Source organism: Urocampus carinirostris, chromosome 20 (genome assembly GCF_059441175.1).
Source record: "Urocampus carinirostris isolate Australia breed hairy pipefish chromosome 20, RoL_Ucar_1.0, whole genome shotgun sequence".
NCBI lineage: Eukaryota > Metazoa > Chordata > Actinopteri > Syngnathiformes > Syngnathidae > Urocampus > Urocampus carinirostris.
Genome location: NC_142368.1, coordinates 4387273 through 4413110, shown reverse-complemented (window position 1 = coordinate 4413110; position 25838 = coordinate 4387273). Strand labels below are relative to the sequence as shown.

Below are 25838 nucleotides of genomic sequence, written 5' to 3'. Positions count from 1 at the left end.
GACCCAGGCGGTTAAGGAATCCGTGAACTGCGAATCTTGATTCGAGAAACAAGAAAAAAAAATGAAATTAATAAAATAAGAAAAGAACACTCAAAGTACAAACTACTTCTGCCAATAGGAGAGGAATATATTTCTTGCTTTTATTTTTTTATTTTTATTTTTGCTATTCTATTTATTTTATTGTACAATGTTAGTGCTATAATTATTTTTGCTCTTTAATTTATTTATTGTATTATTTTTTGTTGAATTTAATATATTATCAACAATTCATTTATGCATTATTAGTATTTTTCTTGTTTAATTTTTCAGATTTATAAAGAATAATAATTGAAAAAAAAACAGATTGGAAAGTTGAATTATTAGAGATATGATATACTTTATTTGTCACGGTTGCCATGGCGCCCAATTGGTCCCGCCCGTGTGGCGCCAGCTGCGGTTCGTTGACGGATTGGCTTTCCTTCTATTTAAGCTCAGTGCTCTCGCTCTTCCTTTGTCAGTCCGTCAAGGAACCTCTGGCCCGCAAGACGTGGGTTCTGACTCGGTCCTGTTTCCTGTTGGTATTTCCTGTCCTGTATTGTTCACGTTTATTTTGTCCTGTTTAAAACCGGTTTCCAGTTTCATTTCCATCTATTTTTGTCCTGTTTGTTATTCTCTCCAGTTTTCGTTCCCGTCTAGTTAGACCTGTTTATTTTCGATATACTGTTTCAATATCAATCTTGTCTGTCTCGTCCTGTCCGGTATCGACCCCATCTGTCCGATATCTGCTCGGGAAATTTGTATCGATCTTGTCGGTTTCTGCCTTCCTGTCTTTCAATGCCAGACTGCAGCCTAACGTGCATGACTCCCCATTTCCCGTAAAATAAAAGCTTGTGTGAGAAACGTCACGCATTTGGGTCCTGATCCTGTTCCGGTTCCTGACATTATTATTATACTTTATTAGATATTTTTTTCAAACCACTTTTTATTTTGCTTTTTGGAGCAAAATTATTATCTTTAATTGTATTTCATTTTTGTTTTTCAAAATTATTAAATATTGTTATTTGTATTTTTTAATTTGCAGATTTATGATAATAATCCAATATATATATATATATATATATATTCCGATGTATCATTTTCCCACTGATACGATTAGGCAAAACTGGAGTAGTTACCAATACCGATACATGATATTGATACCATTATCACTTAAAATCCGTTTCCCTCTGTATCAGTTTCTATGATATATGAGCACCAATCCCTTAAATAAGACGACCAATACTTGGTATTGCTAATCGATCATTCCTAACAATTATCACGCAGAAAGCTAGAATAAATCATGCCTTCGATTTCACTACGTTTTGCGAGAAATTATTCAGTTAGGGTTCCACTTTTTCTTTTCAGACCGTATTTCATCAATCAATCGAGTATCGGTGAATAATAGATACGAGGGGCCACACAAAAATGCAACGTCGAGATAAAGAACGTAGCGAGCCTGCAGTCATTTTCGGGCTTTTCCTCTGAAATATCGTTTTAATCTACCATACAGCTTCGAGGAGTTATGAAAAAAATCCGATCACCTCAGCCGGGAAAAAAAAAAAAGCTTTCCATCTAATCCTGCTTCAATTCTTCACCGCCGACGCGAAGGTCGCGAAACCAAGGTCGAGGCCTCCTAAGACCCGATTTGTTATGAAAAGCACCAAGGTCAAGTTTGTCTGCAGCAGTACGCCAAGACTGCAAACAATCGAGTCCGTATAGAAAAAAGAAAAAAAAAAATCCATTGTATTTCACATGCTATTAGCCCCGAAGGACCACGAGGCAAACCGGAGAGCCTGGAAGGAAAATCTATTGGAATTTACGGACTTCGGATAAAGGTGCTCATTTTATCCAAAATATGTTACATAAAAAACAGATTGTCCTGTCTTTTAGGCGATAAAGAAAATAAATACCGTATTTTCCGCACTATAAGGCGCACCTAAAAGTCTTGTTTTTTTTCAAAAGCTGACCATGCGCCTTATAACACAGTGCGCCTTATATATGGCTCAATATTAAATTCGCAAGGTCTCGCAACTACGAGAAACAGCCGCCGACTCCATTTTTCGCGCTGTGCATACTGGGAAATATTAAACGATTGGTAGTTGCCGGGGCTCGTGTTGTATTTGTTTACTAAGTGGCAAAATGGCTACCCCATTAAACTGCTTAATTCATATTCAACAAATACAGTATTTGTCTGAATCCAGGGTTGGGGTTTTTAAGGGTTATTGATCTATCTTCGTTATTCATTATCCATTATCCGTTATCGGTCAGTTCTTAATACGCTACAAAGCCTAGGAGCCGGGACACTTACTCTCAGCCAAAAGGCCAAGCTAAGGTCCTAGTCCTAAAGCCATGCTGCGATCATTGCGAATGCACCGTTCCCGGAGGTACTGCAATACCGGGCCGATGCGTGGAGTGGACAGAGCAAGCTCATATTCCATCTCCGAAATGCAAAAATCAAAGATGGTGACTTCATAGAAAGTACACAAAAGGGCCAAGCTAAGGACCTAGCACATCAAAGAGCCCATATCCAAAGTCTTATCACTTGATCACTGTCGGTCCTTCATTAAAGTCCACAGTCCATCCAGGGTTATGACTGGTGAAGATGTAAAGTACAATTTACCTTAAACAAACGCAGAATTATTCAGAATGTCACGTTTGAGAGAGAGAGAGAGCGAGAGAGAGAGAGAGAGAGAGAGAGCGAGATTCTCTTTCATACGTGCATTTGTATAAGAAAATGGCTCCTGTTAAGAGACACGCGTACAACGCCGAGTTTAAACTCAAAGCGATCAGTCACGCAGCACAACACGGCAATAGAGCGGCAGCGAGAGAGTTAAACTTAAATGAATCGATGGTACGGAAGTGGAGAAAGGATGAAGATAAGCTCCGCCAAGTAAGGAAAACTCAACAAAGTTTCCGTGGCAATAAAGCAAGATGGCCAGAGTTAGAGGAGACACTTGAACAGTGGGTTGTTCAACAAAGAGCGGCAAGCAGAAGTGTCAGTACGATAACTATACGTATGAAGGCAACAGCGCTGGCACAAAAACACCGGACGTGTTGGATGGCCCATTCACTGAGATATGGTCAATTCGAACACAGCAGAAGAAGAATTCGAGGGATTCGTCGATGAGGAGCTTATAGAGTGATCTTTGTTTTTCTTTTGTGTGTTTACGTTTTACATTTTACAGTTATTATGTTATTGCTTTGCACTCGTTGTTTTTGCACATTACGAGTGTCACTTTATTGCGATTGCACTAACGTTTCATTTAAAATAACAGTATCAGACGTTTTTTTTCTTTGCGTGTTGACTAAATGGACAAAAAATAAAATGATATGTCGATGTTGTTCAAAGATGTGTCACGAAAATGCTTTACCTCAGAGAAAATAATAAAACGGCTGTTTATTTATTTTGGGAGTGAATGGAGTTGTGGAAAGCTTGTTTGTTAATAAAGTTTGACCTTTTTGAATGTTTTGTTGACATTCCCTTGAGCGTGGCAACATCTAGAGGTTGCATGAAGTAACTACATTCTCTACTGTAGTCAAGTCGTCACATTTATTTACCGTAAATAGCCCTTAATCCCAAAAATGTCTCGAAGGACTGCACAGGATTACAATTACAAAATTGCACAATTACCTGATCTTAAACCAGCATGCACTTATAGCGCCTTATAATGGGGTGCGTCTTATGTATGGCATAAGTTTTAAAATATATCATTCATTGAAGGTGCGCCTTATAACATGGTGCGCCATATAGTGCGGAAAATACGGTACTAAAGGAAACAAGGTATGATTTCTTTTTGTGTATTAATACACCATTTTTGTTCACTTTTTTCCTTCTTAAACGATTGTAAAATGTTACCGACACATATTACTTACTGACCTGGATATTGACGAACCTGTGTCATGATTACCGATTTTGATCACCTGTGCCCGCTCATTTGCCGCCAGCTGCTGCAGGCTATCCGATTGGCTCCCTGTCCCTTTCTAAGCCCAGTCCTGTCACTCTCCTTTTGTCAGTCCGTCTGCGAACCTCTGTTGTTACAAGGCAAGCCTTTTTGACCCTGACTCCCGCCTGTCCCGTTTTTGCACCCGTTTTTCAACCTGTCCGTTCCTGATCTCCCTGTTTGTCTACGACTACAACCACGTCTGCTCTCCCGTCCCAGCTTACGACCCGTTTTTGATCCCGACCACGTGGTTGCTCTCCTGTCCCGGCTATCGACCTGCTTTTCCGTCTTTGACACGCCATCTCCCGCTACGGAAGATCCACTTCTGTATTCGGATCACGATCCGATTGCTGGAGCGACTTGCTTCCTACATCCAGCGAGCACCAGATCGCAGGTGCTGCCCTCCCTTTTTCTATTCAATAAACTTGTGGTTAACGCTATGCATCTGGGTCCTGATTCTGTTCTGGTCGTGACAACCTGCCAAGAGGGTACACACAAACGACGGAGACTCTAAGAGACCAAAGCGCAACATTTATCTTCTCATGATTTTAACCAGCCTTTTACATATACAGAAAAAAGAAAGAAAAGAAAATCAAAAAAGAGGGGAAAAAGAAAGATGTACAGAAAGAAGAATTAAAAAAAGGAGAAAGACAGAAGAAAATAAAAAAGGAAAGGAGGAAAAAAAGAAAGATATACAGAAAGAAAAAAGGGAAAATTAAAAGGAAAGAGAAAAAAAAGAAGAAACAAGAAACAAAAACAGAGAGAGAAAAAAGGAAAAAAATAACAGTCACGGTTGCCATGGCGCCCAATTGGCCCCGCCCGTGTGGTGCCAGCTGCGTCTCGTTGACGGATTGGTTTTCTGTCTATTTTTAGCTCAGCGCTCTCACACTTCCTTTGTCAGCCCGTCAACGAACTTCTGCCCCGCAAGACGTGGGTTTCGACTCGGTCCTGTTCCTACTAGTATTTCTTGTCCGGTATTGTTCCCGTTTATTTTGTTCTTTTTAATTTCGGTTTCCAGTTTTGTTTCCGTATATTCTTGTCCTGTCTATCATTTTCTCCAGTTTTCGTTCCCGTCTAGTTTGTCCTGTTTATTTTCGCTATCCTGTTTCATTATTCATCCTGTCTGTCCCGTCCTGTCCGGTATCGACCCCATCTGTCCGATATCAACTCGGGCAATTGGTATCGATCTCGTCGGCCTCTGGCTTCCTATCATTTCACGCCAGACTGCTGCCCAACGTGCATGACTCCCCATTTCCTGTAAAATAAAAGGCTTGTGTGAGTAACGGCACGTGTTTGGGTCCTGATCCAGTTCTAGTTCCTGACAGTAACAAATAAAACAAAAGAGAGATGGAAAGAGAAAAAGAAAAAAAAAGAAAATGAAAAGAAAAAGGAAAGCGAAGAGAAAAAGACAATTAATAAAGAGAAATGGTAAATGGTAGCGCTTTTCAAGTCAATGAAAAAAAGAGTAAAAAAAGAAAGAAGGAAAAAAAGGGGAAAAATAAAAAGACAGAAAAGAAACACGCCAAGGTCAACTTTGTGGACAACAGTACCTGAAAAAAAAACCCATCCATTCCATTTCACGGACTCACATATGGTTAGCTTCTAATGGAAGGATCCCAAGGTAAACCGGAGAGCCTTGGAAGAACGAAAGCGGCTCACGTTCGATAAAAAAATAATGCAACATGTTTCTTTTCTAATAATCAAATCAATTTAAAACCGAGAAAGAAATCCGTACGGATGGAAACGTTCCTAATGGGTCGTAAAGAAGCGGTCGCGGTCGAGCGCTAACGCTTCCGATCGATGGAGGGCAACATTTGGCGGAGAATGTCAAGCGATAATTACCGCCCGGATGAATGTCAGCGTAATCGATGAGCGCTAAATTGCATAAATCATCGAGTTGAGTGGAAAAATGTATAGAGTGTATAGATATATAATGTCACATTCATGCTGTATCGTAACATTATACGGAATTGTATTCTATTGAATTACAGTAGACCCCCGGGATAAGACGAGAATCCGTTTCGATGTTAGGATTGCAAAGTGAAATTGCCATATAGCGGGGGAGAACTATAGCAACGTGTTCCGAATCCCCTATGAGGTACTGGCGTAGTGGATGAGTGATATCCTGGACTATTGTGTTTGCCAGTCAGATGATGTATATATGATGAAACAACTTTATAAATAAATGGATGTTAAGTTGGTACGGTGGAGTACCGGGTGGATGCAGAGGTAGGGGAAAATGGTTGGAGAAGAATTTGTTGTTGGTCGTTAAGTGGGAGAAATGCCATAAAGAGGGGCCCAAAAAAATTCCACGCCATAAAGTGAGATTGTTGAAAGGCGTTGTCTACTGTGAATTAGACTATATTATGTAACATTTTATCATATCTTATCATTGGATTTTACTGAATTTTATTATATTCCATTATTATATTATTTTAAAGAGTGAGAATTTAGCATTTTTGTCAACAAAATTTATTTATATTTTAGTAAAAATTGTGTTCTTCTCTTATTATCAACAAGTCTTAAGTCAATGTGTTTTTCTTTGTATTTCAATGTCTTTTCTGATTTCCCAAATACCATAACCTTTGTTTTTGAAACCAATTTAATAATAGTGTGTTTTTATCAAAACATTCTTTTACTTTGTTAAGTTCCACAGTCATTTCTGCCTGCAGTTCCTGTAATTTTTTACCTAATATTGTAGTGTTGTCAGCACACAGAATATATTTTAATTTCATGTGATTTATAAGCATTAAGAACAATGGTCCTAACACAGACCCTTGAGGGACTCCAGAGCTAATACTCAAAAGACATGAATTACAATCACCAATCTGTATGTATTGGGATCTATATGAGAAATAAGAATTTACCCAATTTAAGTAATTCCTTATTAGAGCTATCATTGAACGATTGTGAGGCTTTAAAATGATAATTGGACGTCAAATATGTATACTTTTTCCTTCCCCCGCGGTTTAATTATCATTTGAAAACTGGAAAAGTTGTGTTCATTTTCAAACGGAATCCTCTCGGAATATTTACACCCGCGTATTTTCCGTCACCGACGTCCTCGTCGGCGCTCTATTTTTCAGCCCGAAGCTAACTCGAGGAAACGAGAGGTTGGGCTCTTACGAAAATGGAAATACGGAAACTCTTCCTTCTCTGTTTGCTTTTCTGTCTTTCTGCTTACACACTCTATATTAATGCGTGGATTTTTCTTCACTTTTTTTTAATCTTTGCTTTTGATTTGACCGGATCGTGTTTACTCACGATAGGACGTGCGTGCCGCATAGAGTTTTTAGCATGAGGCAGTACGACGCTGTTTTAAAGTTTTAACTGCAAGTATCTGCTGGTCCAAGTATAACGTGGGCTTCTTCTTGTATTGGTTAGCTGGTCAGGTTGTAATGAGCGCCTCCTTTGGATATTTCTCCTCATCTGGTTTCTCTTTACCTCTGAGTCTTTTTGATCTTTTTCAGTTGTCTGTATTGTATGTATCGGTATTGAGTGTAATCCAGAGCAAAATGACTGGATTTTTGTATTTATTATAAATATGATATACAGTAATCCCTCGGTTATCGCGGTTAATAGGGACCGAGACCACCGAAAACTGAAAATCCGCGAAGTAGCGGCGCTTCTTCAAAAATGCTTAAAAAAACGTATACAGGTATACAGTATACCCCCCGCCATTAAACCGAAGTGATCGCTTGCATGATGGCAAGAAGTTATTGGGTGACTCATCCAGAAGTTCACACTGGAACTGAATGTACCAAAACATGACCTACAAGTGTAGCCATGTCTTACATAATCAATTTACACGGAATAGGACTGCGGCGAAACCACTACGAACCATTTAGTGTGATTGTATTAACCGCTCTCAACCACATGCAGCCATCGCAGCTTATTTCGCTTGTTAACAACTGGGAGGTTGTGGTTCAAGCCTCGGCCGAGTCATACCTAAGACTTAAACATTAGTACCCTTTGCATCCCTGCTTGACGTATAGCATTAGGGGTTGGAATTGGGGGGTTTTGGGGACATAACTCACCATGACTAAGCATGTGTCAGGGCCTCCCCCTCCCCTTCACAATAAGAGTGTCCACACCCTGTCACCTAATGACTCCCAACACCTCAGTTGGGTTGAGCGAGGGGGCTGGGGAGAAATGACTCTAGCCACCTTTCACTAGGGGGATATGGCTGCGGTATATATATAACACTACCGGTTACACATTGAAAATAAAACAGTGAAAATATGATATTTGATGAGTGTTTGCGAAGCGTTTTGGGAAACAACAGTTAAAAAAATGGTCTGTGTTCATTTAAATGAAAATGAAAGTGAAAGAGCTACCTTCTGACAATAACAACATACTTTAGCTAGCGGCATCGAACGGCTTTTACAACAAATACATAAAACTACACACAATCAGCCGTGTTAAAGTAGTACAAATAACCGCTCGCTTTTGGTATAATAAAGTCAAACTTTAGATGAAATTTGACAGAAGAGAATATACTTACCTCGCGTCGCCGAGTTCCCCCATGATAATCAGCGCCACATAAGAAGGGGGTGAGGTGGGAGGAATTAAAGGAGGGGGGGGGGGGGTGAGCGAAGCGGTAACTCACCATGACTAAGCATTGTGTCAGGGCCTTCCCCCTCCCCTTCACAATAAGAGTGTCCACACTGTGTCCTCAGTTGACATAAGCTCACGCTGGCTCAAGTCAATAAATGCTTTTATTGAGAAGGTAAGGTATATTTTTTAGACCCGCGAAGCTCTGAACCCGCAAAAGTAGAACCGCGAACTAGCGAGGTTCCACTGTAATATTAAGTAAATATATAGAGGTCAAAAAGGATATCATATTGATAAAAGACTGTTAATCGTATAAGTATCAAATTGTAAAAAGTGCTACTAAGCAAATACTTTTTGGGGGAATTTCATACGCAGTATAATTTCCAGAGGCTGGGTTTATTTAGCCCCAAATAAACTCGAGATGTTGTGTTTGATTAACCCTGAATAACTTCAAAAGCTGGGTGGAATTAACCAAAAATAACCAGAGAAGCTGGGTTTATTTAACCCCCAAATAACTCCCGAAACCTGGTTTAATTGAGCCTAGATTAACTTCAGAAACAGCGTGTGTTTAACCTCAAATGAACTCAGAAAAGCCAGGTTGAATTAACACCAAATAAACTCTGAAAACTGGGTTAGTTTAAACCTGAAATAACTCCAGAATATGGGTTTATTTAACCCCTACGTTGACTCCAGAATCTGGGTTGAATGACTATCAAAGTAACTTTAGAAGCTGTGATGAAATAACCTCAAAATAAATCCAGAAACAAATTTGATTCACCCCAATTTAACTCCAGAAAATGGGTTAACTAACCCCATATTAACTCTAGAAACTGGGTTAAATTAACCCTAAACTCATTCTGGAAACAGACTTTGTTTACCCCAAATTAAATCCAGAATCTGGTTTGAATTAACTCAAAATTAACTCCAGAAACTGGGTTAATTTAAACCCAAATTAACTCAGAAGGCTGGGTTGAATTAACCCCAAAAACCCTCAGAAACTGGAATTTATTAACCCCAAATTAACTCCAGAAACTGGGTTAATTTAAACCCAAATTAATTACGGAATTTGGATTCAATTAGCCCTAAATTCACTGCAGAAACTGACCATATTCAACCCCAATCTAAATCCTAAAGCTTGGTTTAACTAACCCAAAATGAACTGCAGAAACTGGGTATATTCAACCCTGAATAAACCCTGGAAGCTGTATTGAAGTAACCCCAAATTAATTCAAGAAACCAGGTTGATTTAAACACAAATTATCTCCAGAAAATAGGTTGGATTAACCTCATATTAACCACATAAACTGGGTTTATTCAAACCTAAATTAACAAAAACTGGGATGAATTAAACCCAAAATAACTTCAAAATCTGGGTTGAACTAACCACAAATAAACTCCCAAAACGTTTTTTTTTCAATTTAACCCGAATTAGTCTCAGGAAGGGCAGAACGGCGGTTGAGTGGTTAGCGCGTCCGCGGCACAGTTCTGAGGTCATGCGATCGAACCCTCCTGTGTGGAGTTTGCATGTTCTCTCCGTGCTTGCGTGGGTTTCCTCCGTGCACTCTGATTTCCTCCCACATTCCAAAAACATGCATGTCAGGTTAATCGAGCGGTCCAAATTGTCCCTAGTAAGTTGTCAGGCTCTGTGTGCCATGCGACTGGCTGGCAACCAGTTCAGGGTGTCCCCTACCCACTGCCTCAAGATAGCTGGGATGGGCTCCAGCACCCCGCGACCCTACTGAAAAGCGGTGCAGATAATGGATGGATAGTCACAAGAAACTGGGTTTAAATTGAAGGATTTTATGCATTTGACTATAAAGGATTTTATACGATCGAATACAAATTACATTTAATGCAAAATATATTCACTGGCTGGGCTGTGGTGCGAGGTCAGGGCACCCTGGTAGAAAATGTTGTTTACAGGAACGGCGGGAACGGGACGTAAGGCTGATAAGATAATCAGCACATCCAGACGCAGAAAGGCCCTGATGACGGAGAAACGCTCGGTGTTGTTTTGAGTATACCAGACATCGAGACGCTCTTCTCCGAGATGGTGAAGCCCAGGGGGGGGGCTTCCCCGGCACGCCCACGGGAGGAGTCGGCACGCCATTATGCGGGGAGAAAATGGCCAATAGAAGAAAGCTAAAGGACTAAAGAAAAAGGCTTCACACAAACTCCAACGTCCAATGGAGCGACGCAAACCACCTGCACCTGAACACCACCAAGACCAGGGAGATGGTGGTGGACTTCAGGAGAACTAGAACTCACCCGGTTCCTGTAACCATCAAAGGAGAATGTGTAGAATTTGTCCAGACCTACAAATACCTGGGTGTGCAGCTGGACAACAAACTGGACTGGACTGCCAACACAGAAGCTCTAAGTAGGAAAGGCCAAAGCTGACTTTACTTCCTCAGTAGGCTGGCTTCCTTCAAAATCTGCAAAAAGCTCCTGAAAATATGCTATGGGACAGTTGTGGCGAGCGCCCTCTTCAATGCGGCAGCGTGTTGGGGAGGCAGCGTCATGAAGAAAGATGCCTCTCGTCTCAATAATCTGGCGAGGAAAGCGAGCTCTGTTGTGGGCATAGAGCTGGACAGCCTGACAACAGTAGCTGAGAGACGGGCACTGGAAAAGCTGCGGTCAATCATGGACAATCCATTGCATCCACTACACAGCATTATATCCAGACAGAAGAGCAGTTTCTGCGACAGACTGCTGTCACTGTCTTGTACTACGGACAGACTGAAGAGATCTTTTCTTCCTCATGCCATGAGGCTCTTTAACTCCACCCGGCAGAGTAAAGGCCCACATTAAACCACACCCCTACATTGCATATTACTGTACTTTTATTGCAGTGTGTATTTTATGTATCACTATTGAAATACTCTATACAACACGCTACAGTGGGTATTAGCACGTCACATTGGGTATTTGTATATTGTATTCCTTTTGCTTTATTATTGTATTGTTCTCAGCTCAGGGATGCTGCTGGAAATGTGAATTTCCCTTCGGGGATGAATAAAGTATCTATCTATCTATCTATCTATCTATCTATCTATCTATCTATCTATCTATCTATCTATCTATCTATCTATCTATCTATCTATCTATCTATCTATCTATCTATCTATCTATCTATCTATCTATCTATCTATCTATCTATCTATCTATCTATCTATCTATCTATCTATCTATCTATCTATCTATCTATCTATCTATCTATCTATCTATCTATCTATCTATCTATCTATCTAATTCGGCCGTTTTTGATGGAGTGCACTCAGTTAAATTGTTAATGAAATTAAATCTGTTCCCGTGTGAAAATGTCGGCTTCCTGTTCATCATTTCCCTCAAGAAACAAGCGCGCATAAATCGTTGGGTGAATGTAGGTTGTGTTTGGGTAGGGTTACTTTAACTGGATTACTTTTAATGACTTTTGGATTACTCCAATACCAAATATGCTAATAAAAGACAAAAGAAACTATATATGTATAAAATGATGACTCACAACACATGGTAAGCTTTCTCTCCTGGCTTTGATCTCTTTGATCTCCGGCAAAACTAACATCAAATGCGACCGAAACAAAATGAAAATAAATCCAAACAGCTTGCCAACATCATTTTTGCCGTTCCATGTGTTGCGTTACTCCAGAAGCCTGCACAAATTTTGTCATTTTATTCCTATTTAGTTTCTTTTGTCTTTTATTAGCATGTTTGGTATTGGAGTAATCCAAAAGTCATTGAAAGTAATCCAGTTAAAGTAACCCTACCCAACCCTGTTCCCAACAGAATTAACCCCAACGGTAGTATGTCCCTCCTCGAACCATATTGAGTTATTTTGAGCTGTTTTTAAGAGTGCAAGCGTTTCCTTCCAGGAGATTGATCCGTCTCCGTCGGAACGTCGGCCCTGCCCCTCCTCGGGGATGTTGCACAAAACCCTCGCCGGCGCTACGAGATAATGAAGTGTCAATTAGAGGCGGCGGCGCCGGGCCCTTCATCAAGCCTGGTGACCTTACGAGCTTCGTCCGCATCCCGTCTTTGAGCGACATCTCACTCGCACTTCGTTTCGTGTCGCCGGATCCCACCGCTCGGCGTTGACAACCCAGGCACCCCGCTTCCTGCGTTCAATGGGCCCTTGTGCCGTTAAGACCCCCCCTCCTCTACCCCTGCCTTCCAAAGGTCTCCCCCATGCCACTTGCTCATTGTTAGCGCTCATGTCTCTCTTTGATTCAAAGGCCAAACACTCTTGCGCTTATCGACCCATTTTGGCGGAAGGTCGCTGAGTGTTCTACGGACGATATTCATTCAGACAATAGACCCCCCGACGGCACCACCCACCCCGAAAATCCTATAAATAAAACAATTAATAAAAAGTGAAATTTTTGAAGCAATATATTGGATTGAGAAAAAACACAGTAATATAAGAATTCTCAAAAAAATTTACATTTTGGGAAAACATATACAGTGGAACCTCGGGTTTCGAACAAATCGGAGTCCGACCAAAAATTTCTTCGCTGTTCGGTCAAAAAATCGGAGTTCGAACGCCGGTAATGCGTGAGTGCGTACGCTAGAGTGCGATGCTGAGCGGCGTACGGGTGTAGATGGCTCTTTTCGTGACCAACTGACGTGCTTCGTTTTGCTTTCGCTTTTAATATAAGTGTACAAAGTGTTTTAGCCCCTAATTATGCCTCCCAAGAAAGTCAGTGCAAGCAGCAAAGCAGGTGAAAAAAGTAAAACAGTGCGTACAACTATTGCATTCAGGGAAAAAATAATAGCTCCACCGTCCACCTGCGCCTTCTGCTGACCACCACAAAGGTAAGAAATCCTATTCATAATTCTTTTCTTTATCCTTTTTTTTTATTTTTACACGTTCATGTTAGCGTAATCTTTCGTACGGAAGATTACGCTAACGCGAACGTACGATTAGCCTGGGTTAGCATCATGTTTACGTTGAACATTCAGGTAAACATTCAGGGTGTTGGAACGGAGCCCAACATTCAGGATGTTGGAACGGAGCCCCCTTTCCAATGAACCGCTCACCACTTGTTGTGGAGACCCAGGTGCTAAATGACTTGTAAATAACCTGATTTTTTATTTTTACACGTTCATGTTAGCGTAATCTTTCGTATATTTTGTATACACGAATGTACGATTAGCCTGGGTTAGCTTCATGTTTCTGTTAAGCATTCAAGGTAAACATTCAGGGTGTTGGAACGGATTAAAACGATTTACATTATTTTTAATGGGAAAAATGATTTCGGTGATCGAACAAATCGGTTTTCGAACAGGGTTCTGGAACGGATTATGGTCGAGAACCGAGGTTCCACTGTAATGGATTTTCAGGGAAAACCGAAGAGTAAAATAATATTTAAGATAAGAAAAACTACCAACAGAAGTAGAAATATTTTACCTGATTGTTTTCTATTTCTTCGTAAATCTTGATCGCATTTATTGAACTACAAAAACTGAGGAAAATATTTAAATAATACAAAAGCAAAACAACTGAGAAATGATAGTAAAAACAGAGGAGAAAGACAGAAATACTTTAAAACAAATCTTGACTACTTTTTGAAAATATTATTACTGTAATCTCTTGCTACTAACGTCGGTTTAGAAATATTCCGCATTGCATTATTATTTTGTCGTTCTGTCCACCAACAGTACTCCATCATCCCCGAGACGAATATTGCTGCAAGCGGTGACAGGCAGAGTACACTCTTCTCAGGCCTAGCTGTTCTTTTTTTTTGCCTAAAATGAACTGCACTTGTGTGACCCCAAACCATTGTCCTCGATCCCATTCCCCTGCGAGCGGGGACCAGCAGAATGCAATTTTGTTGGGAGCTGTGTCATTCTGTCCAATCTCAAATCAAAATCAATATTTTAGACATAATCCATTATCCCCAGTGAACATTTTTGCAAAGCTGGTGGCTTTTTGGTGTGCTTGCAAAACATGAACCCCTCTTGTATAATACTGAAGGAGAGACCGGCAGAGTGCTCTTTTGTCGAGCCTGGTGGCAAATTTTACCATAATTTCTGTCTAAAATGAATTGGACTCCCGTGGTCGCGATCCATTATCCCCAAACCTATATTGCTTTTAGCCGGCATGAGTATATGGCAATTTTGTCAGGGGGGGGGCGCGCTGCTCTGGAAAACCTAAAATGAACTACACTGTTTTGGCCGCGATTCTTTATTCCATTATCCCCAGTTGACTATTGCTGCGTGTGGTGCAGAGAGAGGAAATTTGTGTCATGTGTGTCGGCTCATTACATTCTTTTCACCTAAAATGAACTACCTTGTTATGGCTGTGATCCATTATTTTTGTCGACTATTTCTGCAAGCGGGGACCGACGGAGGGCACTTTCGACTGGATGCATGCAAATTCATGTCCATTATCCACAGTCAATTGTTTCTGTGAGAGGAGGCCGACAGAGTGCATATTAAAAATGGGGGTGGGGGTGCTATTTGGCGCTTCTAAAATGAAATGCACAGTTGTGGCCACGATCCATTATCCCCAGTCGACTATTCCAGAGAGCCGGCATAGTGCATTTCTTTTTTTGGTTCGGGCTGCGGAAGCGTGCCAGTGTGCACCATCTTAAATGAACTACACTCTTTTGGGCACGATCCACTATCGCCAGTTGACTTATTTCTGAGAGCGGGGGCTGAGAGAGCAAATATGTGTCAGGCTTGGAGGTTCTTTTTTCCCTTCTTTGCGCCCAAAACGAACAGCAATTGTGCGGCCCAGATTCATTATTCCCAGTCAATTAATGCTCAAAGTGGAGGCTGGCAGAGCGTCTAATAATAATAGGTTGGCAGAGGTGCTAGTTTCTCCTCTGTACCCCATTTAACCTTGATAAACGAGGGATTACAGTATTAACAAAGGAAACCACGTGCCTTTTGCAAAAATACGACCATTATCATCTTGATCCTTTGTGGTGTTAGCATTTCCGTTAGCTTACTTGTATGTAAACACTGCTGTGAAAGCTGATCGTGTGCGTGTGTTAGCTAGCGCCAAGTGCACCCGCCCACACTCGGTGAGTCACAACTCGTTGTCGATGGAAGGACGTTGCACCCATCTCAATGACTGAGGCGACAAGAAACACAAGGGCACATTTTTTTTTCTCGAGAAAGGCCCTTCACTGCGTCGTTTATTTCTCGTTACATTTGAACACATTTTTTGTTTTTTGTCATATGATGTATACACCGCCAATGCACGCACGCTCACGTCCTTGAAAAGCAGGTTGCCAACAAACCACACGACACATAGCTTGTGGTCAGAGGTTAAACCAGGGGCGGGGATTATTCTTGTGCTCATTTTTCCTTTTCAAATCACACGGTTCGTTGTTATACCGTGAAGAAATGTACAGTATTCCCATTGTTCTGGTCTTTTGTTTTTTTCTGGCATTTTTGTACAATGTTTACGTTACGAAGCGTGGAGATTTTCACGTGACAACAACAAACTGCTTGTTAACTGTTATTGGCTAAAAAAAGACGAATAAAACGTTATAATTTATGTTATAATTTATTTTTTTACCGAATGTAGCGTCCCCATGAAGGTTCGTTACAGCAGCAAATAAAACAAAGAAAATCAGTAATTATTATTATTATAAAAAATATAGGTATGGCTTATTTTGCAACTGTTTTCCCTAATATCTCTTTTTAATTGCCTTTTAAACCATTCTAATAGCATCACCCTGGATTTACCTTTTTTGTGGACACCCTGTAGTTTTTTTCCTAGTAGACCTTTTTTGAATTATTTTTATTCTAATCACATAATGAATGAATGAACAAATCAATAAAAAAGCAGTTGGGCAGGAATCACTTTTTCTTAATTTTTTTTTCTGATTCTATTTTTCAAGCAAGGTAATTTTTCAATCACTTAATAAAAAAAAGATAAAAACAAATGCATAAACAAATAGTTTGAACAGCAACCGCTTTTTGTCAAAACGTTTTTCTTATTTTCTGTCAATGTATTAAATAAATCAATTTGTTAATCGCTTAACGTATAAACTATGAACAAATAGAACTGTCAATCATAACAGGGTTTGGGTCGTAAAGTGTTTTCTTTTATTAAAAAAAACTGCTTTTTTAAAAAGGAAATAAATAAGATAAAATGTAAAACTGTTTTTGGATCTATATATATATATATATATATATATATATATATATATATATATGTACAGTGGCTTGCGAAACTATTTGGCCGCCTTGAACTTATTGATCTTTTGCCACTATTCAGACTTCAAACAAAGATATAAAACTGTAATTTCTTATGAAGAATCAACAATAAGTGGCACACAATCATGAAGTGGAACACACTTAATTGGATATTTGAAACTTTAACAAATAAAAAACGAAAAGTGGGTGTCCAAAATTATTCAGCCTCATTGAGTTAATACTTTGTAGCGCCACCTTTTGCTGCGATTACAGCTGCAAGTCGCTTGGGGTATGTCTCGATCAGTTTTGCACATCGAGAAACTGATATTTTTGCCCATTCCTCCTTGCAAAACAGCTCGCGCTCAGTGAGGTTGGATGACAAATCTCTGTCCCAGTCTCAGGTCTTTTGCGGACAACATCAGGTTTTCTTCCTGAATAGTCCTGTATTTGGCTCCATCCAACCACCCATCAATTTTAACCATATTCCCTGTCCCTGCTGAAGAAAAGCAGGCCCAAACTATGATGCTGTCACCACCATGTTTGACTGTGGGCATGGTGTGTTGAGGGTGATGAGCTGTGCTGCTTTTACGCCAAACATAACGTCTTGCATTGTTGCAAAAAATTTCATTTTGGTCTCATCTGACCACATCACCTTCTTCCACATGTTTGGTGTGTCTCCCGGGTGGCTTGTGGCAAACTTTAAATGACACTTTTTATGGATATCTTTAAGAAATGGCTTCCTTCTTGCCACTCTTCCATATAGGCCAGATTTGTGCAGTATACGACTGATTGTGTCCTATGGACAGATTCTCCCACCTCAGCTGTAGACCTCTGCAGTTCATCCAGAGTGATCATTGGCCTCTTGGCTGCATCTCTGATCAAATTTATCTTTGTATGAGCTGAAAGTTTAGAGGGACGACCCGATCTTGGTAGATTTGCAGTGGTCTGATACTCCTTCCATTTCAATAGTATTGCTTGCACAGTGCTAATTGGGATATTTAAAGCTTGGGAAATCTTTTTGTATCCAAATCAAGCTTTAAACTTCTCTACAATAGTATCTTGGACCTGCCTGGTGTGTTCCTCGTTCTTCATAATGCTCTCTGCGCTTTAAACTGACCTCTGAGACTATCACAGTGCAGGTGCATTTATACAGAGACTTGATTACACACAGGTGGATTCCATTTATCATCGTTAGTCACTTAGATCAACATTGAATCATTCAGAGATCCTCACTGAACTTCTGGACAGTTTTCTGATCTGAAAGTAAAGGGGCTGAATAATTTTGCATACCCACTTTTTCGTTTATTTGTTGTAAAAGTTTAAAATATCCAATCAAATTTGTTCCACTTCATGATTGTGTCCCACTTATTGTTGATGCTTCACAAGAAATTACAGTTTTATATCTTGATGTTTGAAGTCTGAAATGTGGCAAAAGTTCACAAAGTTCAAGGGGGCCAAAAAGTTTCGCAAGCCACTGTATATGTTTTTAATTGTAGTTAACCCCTTATTCTATAAATTAAGAAAGTTCTATTTTAATCAGTAAAAAATAAGAAACAAATATTAACAAAATAAATAATAATAAATAATAAACGGGTTGGTGGTAATCAATTTTGGTCATTAAAATAAAAACAATTTATGACTTGTTTTTAATTCGGTTTGTTCAACTAAGATGGACGTGATAAATCCAAAGATTTTTTTTTGTCGCTAATTGTTTTAATTCCTAAATTTACTCTCAAGTAAGAATATGACTCAGATTCAGAGTTTATATTCAATTCACTGCCAAGGACGGCTATAGTCATCAAAGCTCTCTTTTTACTGGGCTGAGCAAATCAATTAGCTCTTGATAATGAAAACATAACTCGGGACAAATCTACTCGGTCCGCCCTTGGTTTAACACATCAAACATCTCCGATAGTTCCAAAAATCAACCGTGTTTCCCCTGGCTGTTACTCAGACGAGCATCCCTGACCGCGGATACCTTTCACCGGTCGTTTACTCTCCGCTGTTATTGAAATGAATTCGCTTGTGCTATTTTAGGGCTCCGGAGAGAACACAATCCCCTCGGAGGAAAAAAAACGGGGCCATTAGATGAAGCTAATTGTGCTCCATAAATGTCAGCTATGACTGATGCAAGGAAACTGAGCAGAACTCTCGCCTCCAAATGGCAATTAAAAATAAAGTCACCTGGGTAATTAATCAACCGACTTTCTTTTTTTTTTAAACATCGATTTTTTTTTAATTCCGACTGTTGTAGCAGAATATTTCTATAACTTCTTCGCACCTCATTACAGCATGATCAATTTTAATTCAGGCCCCTTTTTTAATATATATAACGATTTCAACTCAAAAAAGACAACAACAACAAAACGATCAATCAGGCAACAGGCTGCGTACCGGCAGAACGCGTCAAATTGATCTGCCGCTCAGTCTGAAGCTGTCGGAACGCGTACATAATTCCGTCTGATTTATAACTTTTGCTACCAGAAAAACTTGTTTGGAGTTTCCCCCCCCCCTGCTTTTAACCCTCCAAACCAAAACTCATTGTGGGAGACAACAGGAAACGTGACTGGGTGGTTGATCTTTTGCCAAGGTGGATTTGAGACAGCGATTACAGTGTTTTCTGGACTTTAAGATGCAACCGAAACCCCCACATTTTCCATAAATTCAAAAGTGTGCCAGATATCTGCTGTATTAGGATGGTTGGGTGTGACAGGGGCAGCCAAGAATAAAGCCATTAAATCCGCTAGCGAAGCTGCAGAAAAAGCCACTAGGTGGCTATGGCTTAAAAGAGCAGATCCGTGGGCTGCTACTGGGACGCAATTTGAGGCGTGATCAACCTCGGCTGGGTCTGATGTTTCGTGACCCGAAACACTCAATGAACCCAGGATACATCACTGAAGATGCGTCCCAGTTGCATCCGGGGAATGTTTCTTTTCGTGCTGTATTTTTTGCAACTATAAGGTGCACCCAAAATTTGCAAGAAATTCTAAAGTGCGGCTGATGTTTACCATATTTTCTGGACTATGAGGCGCACCCAAAAACCCTCAAATTTCCTCTAATTCAAGCATGTCAGATATTTACTGTGTTTTCCAGACTATTATGTGCACCCAGAATTTGCCAGAAATGGAAAAGTATGTGAGATATTTACTGTATGTTCCAGACTAAAAGGCACACCTAAAACCCCTACATTTACCAGAAATTGCAAAGTACCCCTGATACTTATCCTTATTTTCCCGGACTATAAAGGTGCACATAAAACCCAGAAAATTTGACAGAAATTCGAAAGTGTGCCAGATATTTACTGTATTTTTTTTTACTATAAGGTGAAAAGAAAAAATCCAAAAATTTGCCAGAATTTCAAAAATATACTGAATTTTCTGGACTATAACGTGCACCCAAATTTTGTCGGGGATTCAAAAGTGCGCTAGATATTGAAGGTGTTTCCGAGTATGAGGCGCATCTAAAGATGCAACATTTACCAAAAATTCCAAATATTTACAGTATTTTTCAGACTATAAGGCGTGCTGAAATACCCCAAATTTGCATTGAATTTGAAGGTTTGTCAGATATTTAATGTATTTTTCAGACTATAAGATGTTCAAGATACCCCAAAATCTGCCAGAAATTCAAAGTGAGCGAGATATTTACTGTATTTCCTGGGTTATAAGGTGCACCCAAAAATTTGTCAGAAATGCAAAAGTGAACTAGATATCCAGAGAATAAGGTGCACCTAAAAACCCCAAATTCGCAAGTAATTAAAGTGAGACAGATATTTATTGTATTTCCCAGATTTCAAGGTGTACCTGCAATGAGCCAGAAATTAAAAAGTGCGCTACATATTACACATATTTTCCAGACAATATGGCGCACCCCGAAATTTGCTTTGCTCCGCAAAACCCCGAAATTTTCCAGAAATTTGAAAGTGTGATAGATATTTACCGTATTTTCCGAACTATAAGGCACGCCCAAAATTTGCCAGAAGGTCAAAAGTGCACCAGACACATTTAATTTTTGTGTGTGTAATTTTACATACGTCTGAGTTTGCTTGCCTCCATAAAACATTTGTGTTTTGGGATACATTTCAACATTTGAAGTTTCAATTCCGTCCTGTTTAATCCACCCACAAAAATACGATTTTTCAGTTCAAACCGTTTTTTGTTTTCACCCAAATCTAAGCCAAAAAAAAATCTATTGAAACTCAACTTTCAGGGTAATAAATCAAATCGGGTTAGGAAAGTAGTATTGATACCCAGCCCTAAGATTGTACAATTTCAGCTTGGCGCTGAATGGCAAAAGAAAAAAGCACATTTGGATTTAAGACAAACAACATCCGACGCGGTGGGACAACGCAGTTTTTGGGTCTTTGACATGCCAGGCAAGGTTCAAGAACACCAAACATGATTAGCGCTCTTAAGCTGGCAACAACTCGTCGTCAGTTCGACAAAGTATAACCTCAATGCGGAGCAAATCAGGCCACCGATGAGGCAAAAAATCTTTCCCTCTAAACCTTTCCTCGTCTTGGCCGCACTTTTCAGCTTGTTTCTTGCCGCCGTGCTATTTCTGGCAAATGGGGAAACCTTCAGGGAGGGGAAAAACTGTACAGCCACCAAAAAATGTCCTGGAAATGCTTCTCTTTCTGAGCTCCAGCGTTCGTTATATGTGTCCCGGTTTGGAAAGATAGGCGATGAGCGCCACCACCACCCCCACGTAGACGCCTGTGCCGATAGTGATGGAGAGGGCGGCCAAGAAGAGGGCGCGTCGTGAGGCGATGTTGGCCAGCGAGAAGTCACCCTTGTGTACCGCTTTGGTGGTCTGGAAAAGAAAACGGGGAAAAGCAAAACAGGAAAAAAAATCAGTCAGAGGTGTTTGTGTCGATGTTGTTGATTGATGAAATTTGTAGGACGCGCCTTTTGACGGATGAAGGCAGAAAAAAACTCGGCGCTGTGCGCGCTGGCGGCTGTGCGACGAGGCGGCAATTAGTTGGCAAATGTCAAGGACTGCGGCTGGCGCTAGCACGCTAACGTCGGATGATAAATGGCAAATTTTACATCATTTGAAAACCCGGCCAGGCGAATTGACAAGCTCTGCTAAATAGATGAGCTACGACCGGCGTTTTGACGAGGGTGAGCGCATGTGTTACAAGGATGCTAACAATGAACAACAAAGTAAACAATTGTGATGATAAAAAATTAATATTAACTCAAACAAGGGAATGTACTGTATGTCCTCGACTCAAAAAATGCACATTCTTAGAATAGAAACTGCACTAGACAGGCTAACGTGTAGCAATAATATGGCAGCTCAGGGGAACAGAACAAGATGCTAACAAAAAAATTGATAAAACAAGGCTGTTATGATGATAAAAAAACTCAACTTAAACAAGAAGAATTTTATGTTGTCTAGTCAAAGCAAGCCCATACTTTTCCTTTACCATTTTAGCTTGGAGCTAATTCAATAGGAAATACACTAGACAGGCTAAAAAGTAGCAACAATACGGCAGTGCAGGCAAACTGAACAAAATGCTAAGAGAAAGTAATTTAAAAACAGGGCAGTTATGATGATAAAAGATTGATGTCAACTAAAACAAGAAAATGTTGACATTTAACACAATAGAAAACGCACTACATGGGCTTATGAGGCATGTCAAAGTGGCAATATGGGAAAAAAATACCAAGATGCTAACAAAAAACCCCTATGTACAAGAACATACTTAGCCTTTAAGCTTGTTAGCTTGGTGCTAACACGGTAGAAAATGCACTAAACAAGATTATGAGTAACAAAAAGGTGGCAATATGGGAAAAATCAAAAAAATACACCAACAAAAACCAACGTACAAGCACATACAGTACTTCGCCTTATCATTTTAGCTTAGCTAATCCAACAGAAAATGCAATACGGGGAAAGAAACAACAAAATGTAAATAAAAATTATACAGGCACATACCTAGGCTCAAGGTTTGTGAGCATTCAAGTGGCAATATGGGAAAAAACTGAACAAAATGCTAACAGAAAAACTATGTACAAGCATTAACTTCAAAGTTTCTAAGCTTAGTACTACTAACACAATATATTGCACACAATCAAATATACTAGATGGGCTTTTGAGGCATGTCACTATGGAAAAAAAAAACAGAACAAGATACTAGCAAAGAAAACATGTAAAAGCTCATACTTAAGCTTGTTAGCAGTACACTAAAACAAGGATATATGTGTGCCCTCTACTTAAAAAAAAGCACATTAGTTTGTCAGCTCAGCGCAAACACTATAGAAAAGCTTAGACAAGCTGATTTGTAACCTCATAGTGGCAATACGGGAAAACACAACAAGATGCTAACAAAAACAACAACAATGTAAAACAGGGCAGTCATGATGATTAAAAACTCAAAGAGAAACATGTGTCGCCTACTCAAAACTAGCACTTAATCAGCCTTAAAATTTGTTACCTTAGCCCTAACGTGACAGAAAATGCACTACACGGTTTCTGAGTCATGTTAATGAGGATGAATTGTTGTACCACACTTCAGAGAAAGACAGAAGTGTGTTTGTTTCAAAGTCGGATAACACACGACAGACAACGTGAGAGTTCCTCTGGGAGTCTACAAATGTTTGTGTTATTTTCAAGGTTCTTTTGAGGGGAATATTCCGCTAGCGGTGTAATAACACGTGTTGTGTGCACTCACCCCCTGCGAGAAATAAAAGGCGGCGATTCCCAGAGGCCAGAAGCAGCAAAGCATTGAAAAGATGGCCAAGCCCAGGTGGTCCCGCGGCGGCACCACGATGAAATTGTCCTCGCTTTCGCTGTCGCTGGAGCAGTCCGTCTGCACACAAAAAAAGATGAATCTTTCATGACATGTATTTTTAAAGACCTTAACATCTGTCACCAAATCCAAACTTTTCGGAAAACATTTTCTTTGACTTCTGCAACTTCCCGGCGTTCCGTTGTTTTCAAATTGATCCTTAAGGTAGACCCCTGGGAAACAAATACCCCACCTTATGACATTATCATATTACAATGTGAAATGGGATGTTTTTTGGCTCCTTTCTTTAGGTCGTTTTTCCCACTATTGACCCTTTGCACACACGTGACGACACTATGACGGACGGTAGTAACCCGTAGTAAACAGTGGACAAGGCCAGTCAACAGTAAACCACCACAAAAAAACAGCTATACTATTCATCACCATTGGCAATGACTCGTCAAATGTTGTGCAGCTATCGAATGAGGTGGCGCACCATGTGGAAAAGCACCATGGGCGCTATTTAGAGAAACTGAGGACAATATTAGCCACACAGTCTTCCTCCTAACATATTCACACATCTAAACAAATTGTTCAGTCTGCCTGACTGAAGACAACATGATCCGTATCACTATATTGTAAATGGAGTATCCCCATACACTGGTGCTGATCAAACAGCTTATTAGGTCTGGATGATTACCAGTTCTTCATAGGTGGTATGCGTTTTACTCTGCTTCATTTTGCTGACCAATGCAGGGCGTGCAAGGTATATTTATTTGTAATCATATTTAATTTCATGTGTGTATATTACTTATGAGAAGTACACACTATATACAATTTTGTTTTTTAGGTTTTTTTCTAACTCAGGTACGATAGGTTCAGAACATATTAGCTGCACATTACCAAAGGTATTTATCCCCGTCATACAGCTATTTGACTTTTCGATCCCTGCCTCATTAAGGATTAATGGTGTATCCCAGTGGTCTACTGAAATTCAATCAATTACCCAACCGTATTCTGATTGATGTGCAAACACCGAATGCCAAACATTAAAGCCCTAGTGTGTAATATTCGACCACTAGCGAATATTGTCACAAGCGAACGAAAACCAGTGCCACAGAGCACAGCGTAGAAGCAAGTTGACAAACATGGAAGCGACTGTGGGTATGGATTCAACTATGTCAAAGAAATAGATAGATAGATAGATAGATAGATAGATAGATAGATACTTTATTCATCCCCGCAGGGAAATTCACATTTCCAGCAGCATCCCTGCGCTGAGAACAATACAATAATAAAGCAAAAATAATACAATATACAAATACCTAATGTGACGTGCTAATACCCACTGTAGCGTGTTATATAGAGTATCTAGATAGTGCTACACAGAATACACATTGCAATAAAATACGGAAATATGCAATGTAGGGGGTGTGGTTTAATGTGGGCCTTTACTCCGCCGGGTGGAGTTAAAGAGCCTTATGGCATGAGGAAGAAAAGATCTCTTCAGTCTGTCCGTGGTACAAGACAGTGACAACAGTCTGTCGCTGAAGCTGCTCTTCTGTCTGGATATAATGCTGTATAGTGGATGTGATGAATTGTCCATGATTGACCGCAGCTTTCCTCCTGCCCACTTCTGATTTATTTATTTTGCTGAATGAACGTGTTTTGTACCACTAGAAGACTTAATATAACACACTGTCCCTTTAGGCTGCTAACAAAAATAAAATATACAGCAGCCTGTTGTCATGGTAACACAATCCATTCCCGTGTTGGCATGACATAGAAATCCCTCTGACAACTAATTAATTTATACACCAATTTGGGGGGGAAATGACTTAAAGTATGAATTTATGTAGCTACACGAAGACAGAACAATGTCAATATTGATTAATTTATATGCAATACACTTTTTAATGCTTACTTAGCATTTAAAGATAACTGTACTTGCTAAAATGTTGGCGAGCTAGCTAGCGTAACCCTGCCTCTAAACATGTATGGTGCTCTGAAAAAGAAAACAACTATTTTACTTTGCCCATATAAACCATGTCAATAATAAGTAATGTATATGAATTAAGACAGTTTGTAGTGCCAATCAAGCATCTAAAGAACAGTACTAGCTTAAGCGCAATAGCTAAGCGCAAACTAGCTTGAATAACACTGCGTATCTGATTTTTTTTTAATAATAACTTTGCGTTTTTACACAACTGTAATTAAATAATTCAATTCAAATTCAAGAATTACTTTACCGTGAGCTCCCTTGAGCAGTTGTAAAAATATTTTGGTTAAAAAGAATAAAAAAATAAAAACGCCACTTGCTATAGTTTCATCTCGACCACCTCACGCGCATGCGCATTTGCTCACTTGAGATCTACAACTTTCGTTGCTTTTCCAAACAATGAATGATAAAACAGACGAAAACGGAGACAAAAACAATG

General features: G+C 39.9%; 1 protein-coding gene and 1 pseudogene across 1 annotated transcript in view; both read right to left on the bottom strand.

Moving 5' to 3' along the window:
- Nucleotides 1–2380: 2380 nt before the first annotated feature.
- On the bottom strand, nt 2381–2518 carry LOC148346050 (U2 spliceosomal RNA; annotated as a pseudogene).
- Nucleotides 2519–16645: 14127 nt separating this feature from the next.
- Nucleotides 16646–25838, bottom strand: part of syndig1l (synapse differentiation inducing 1-like) — a 55599-nt gene continuing 46406 nt past the window's right edge. The window contains exons 4-5 of the mRNA XM_088325102.1: nt 23344–23481; nt 16646–21476 (exon numbers count right to left, since the gene is read on the bottom strand). Coding sequence (XP_088181228.1) covers nt 21318–21476; nt 23344–23481 — 297 coding nt within the window. The 3' untranslated portion in view covers nt 16646–21317. The remainder of the gene's footprint in view (nt 21477–23343; nt 23482–25838) is intronic.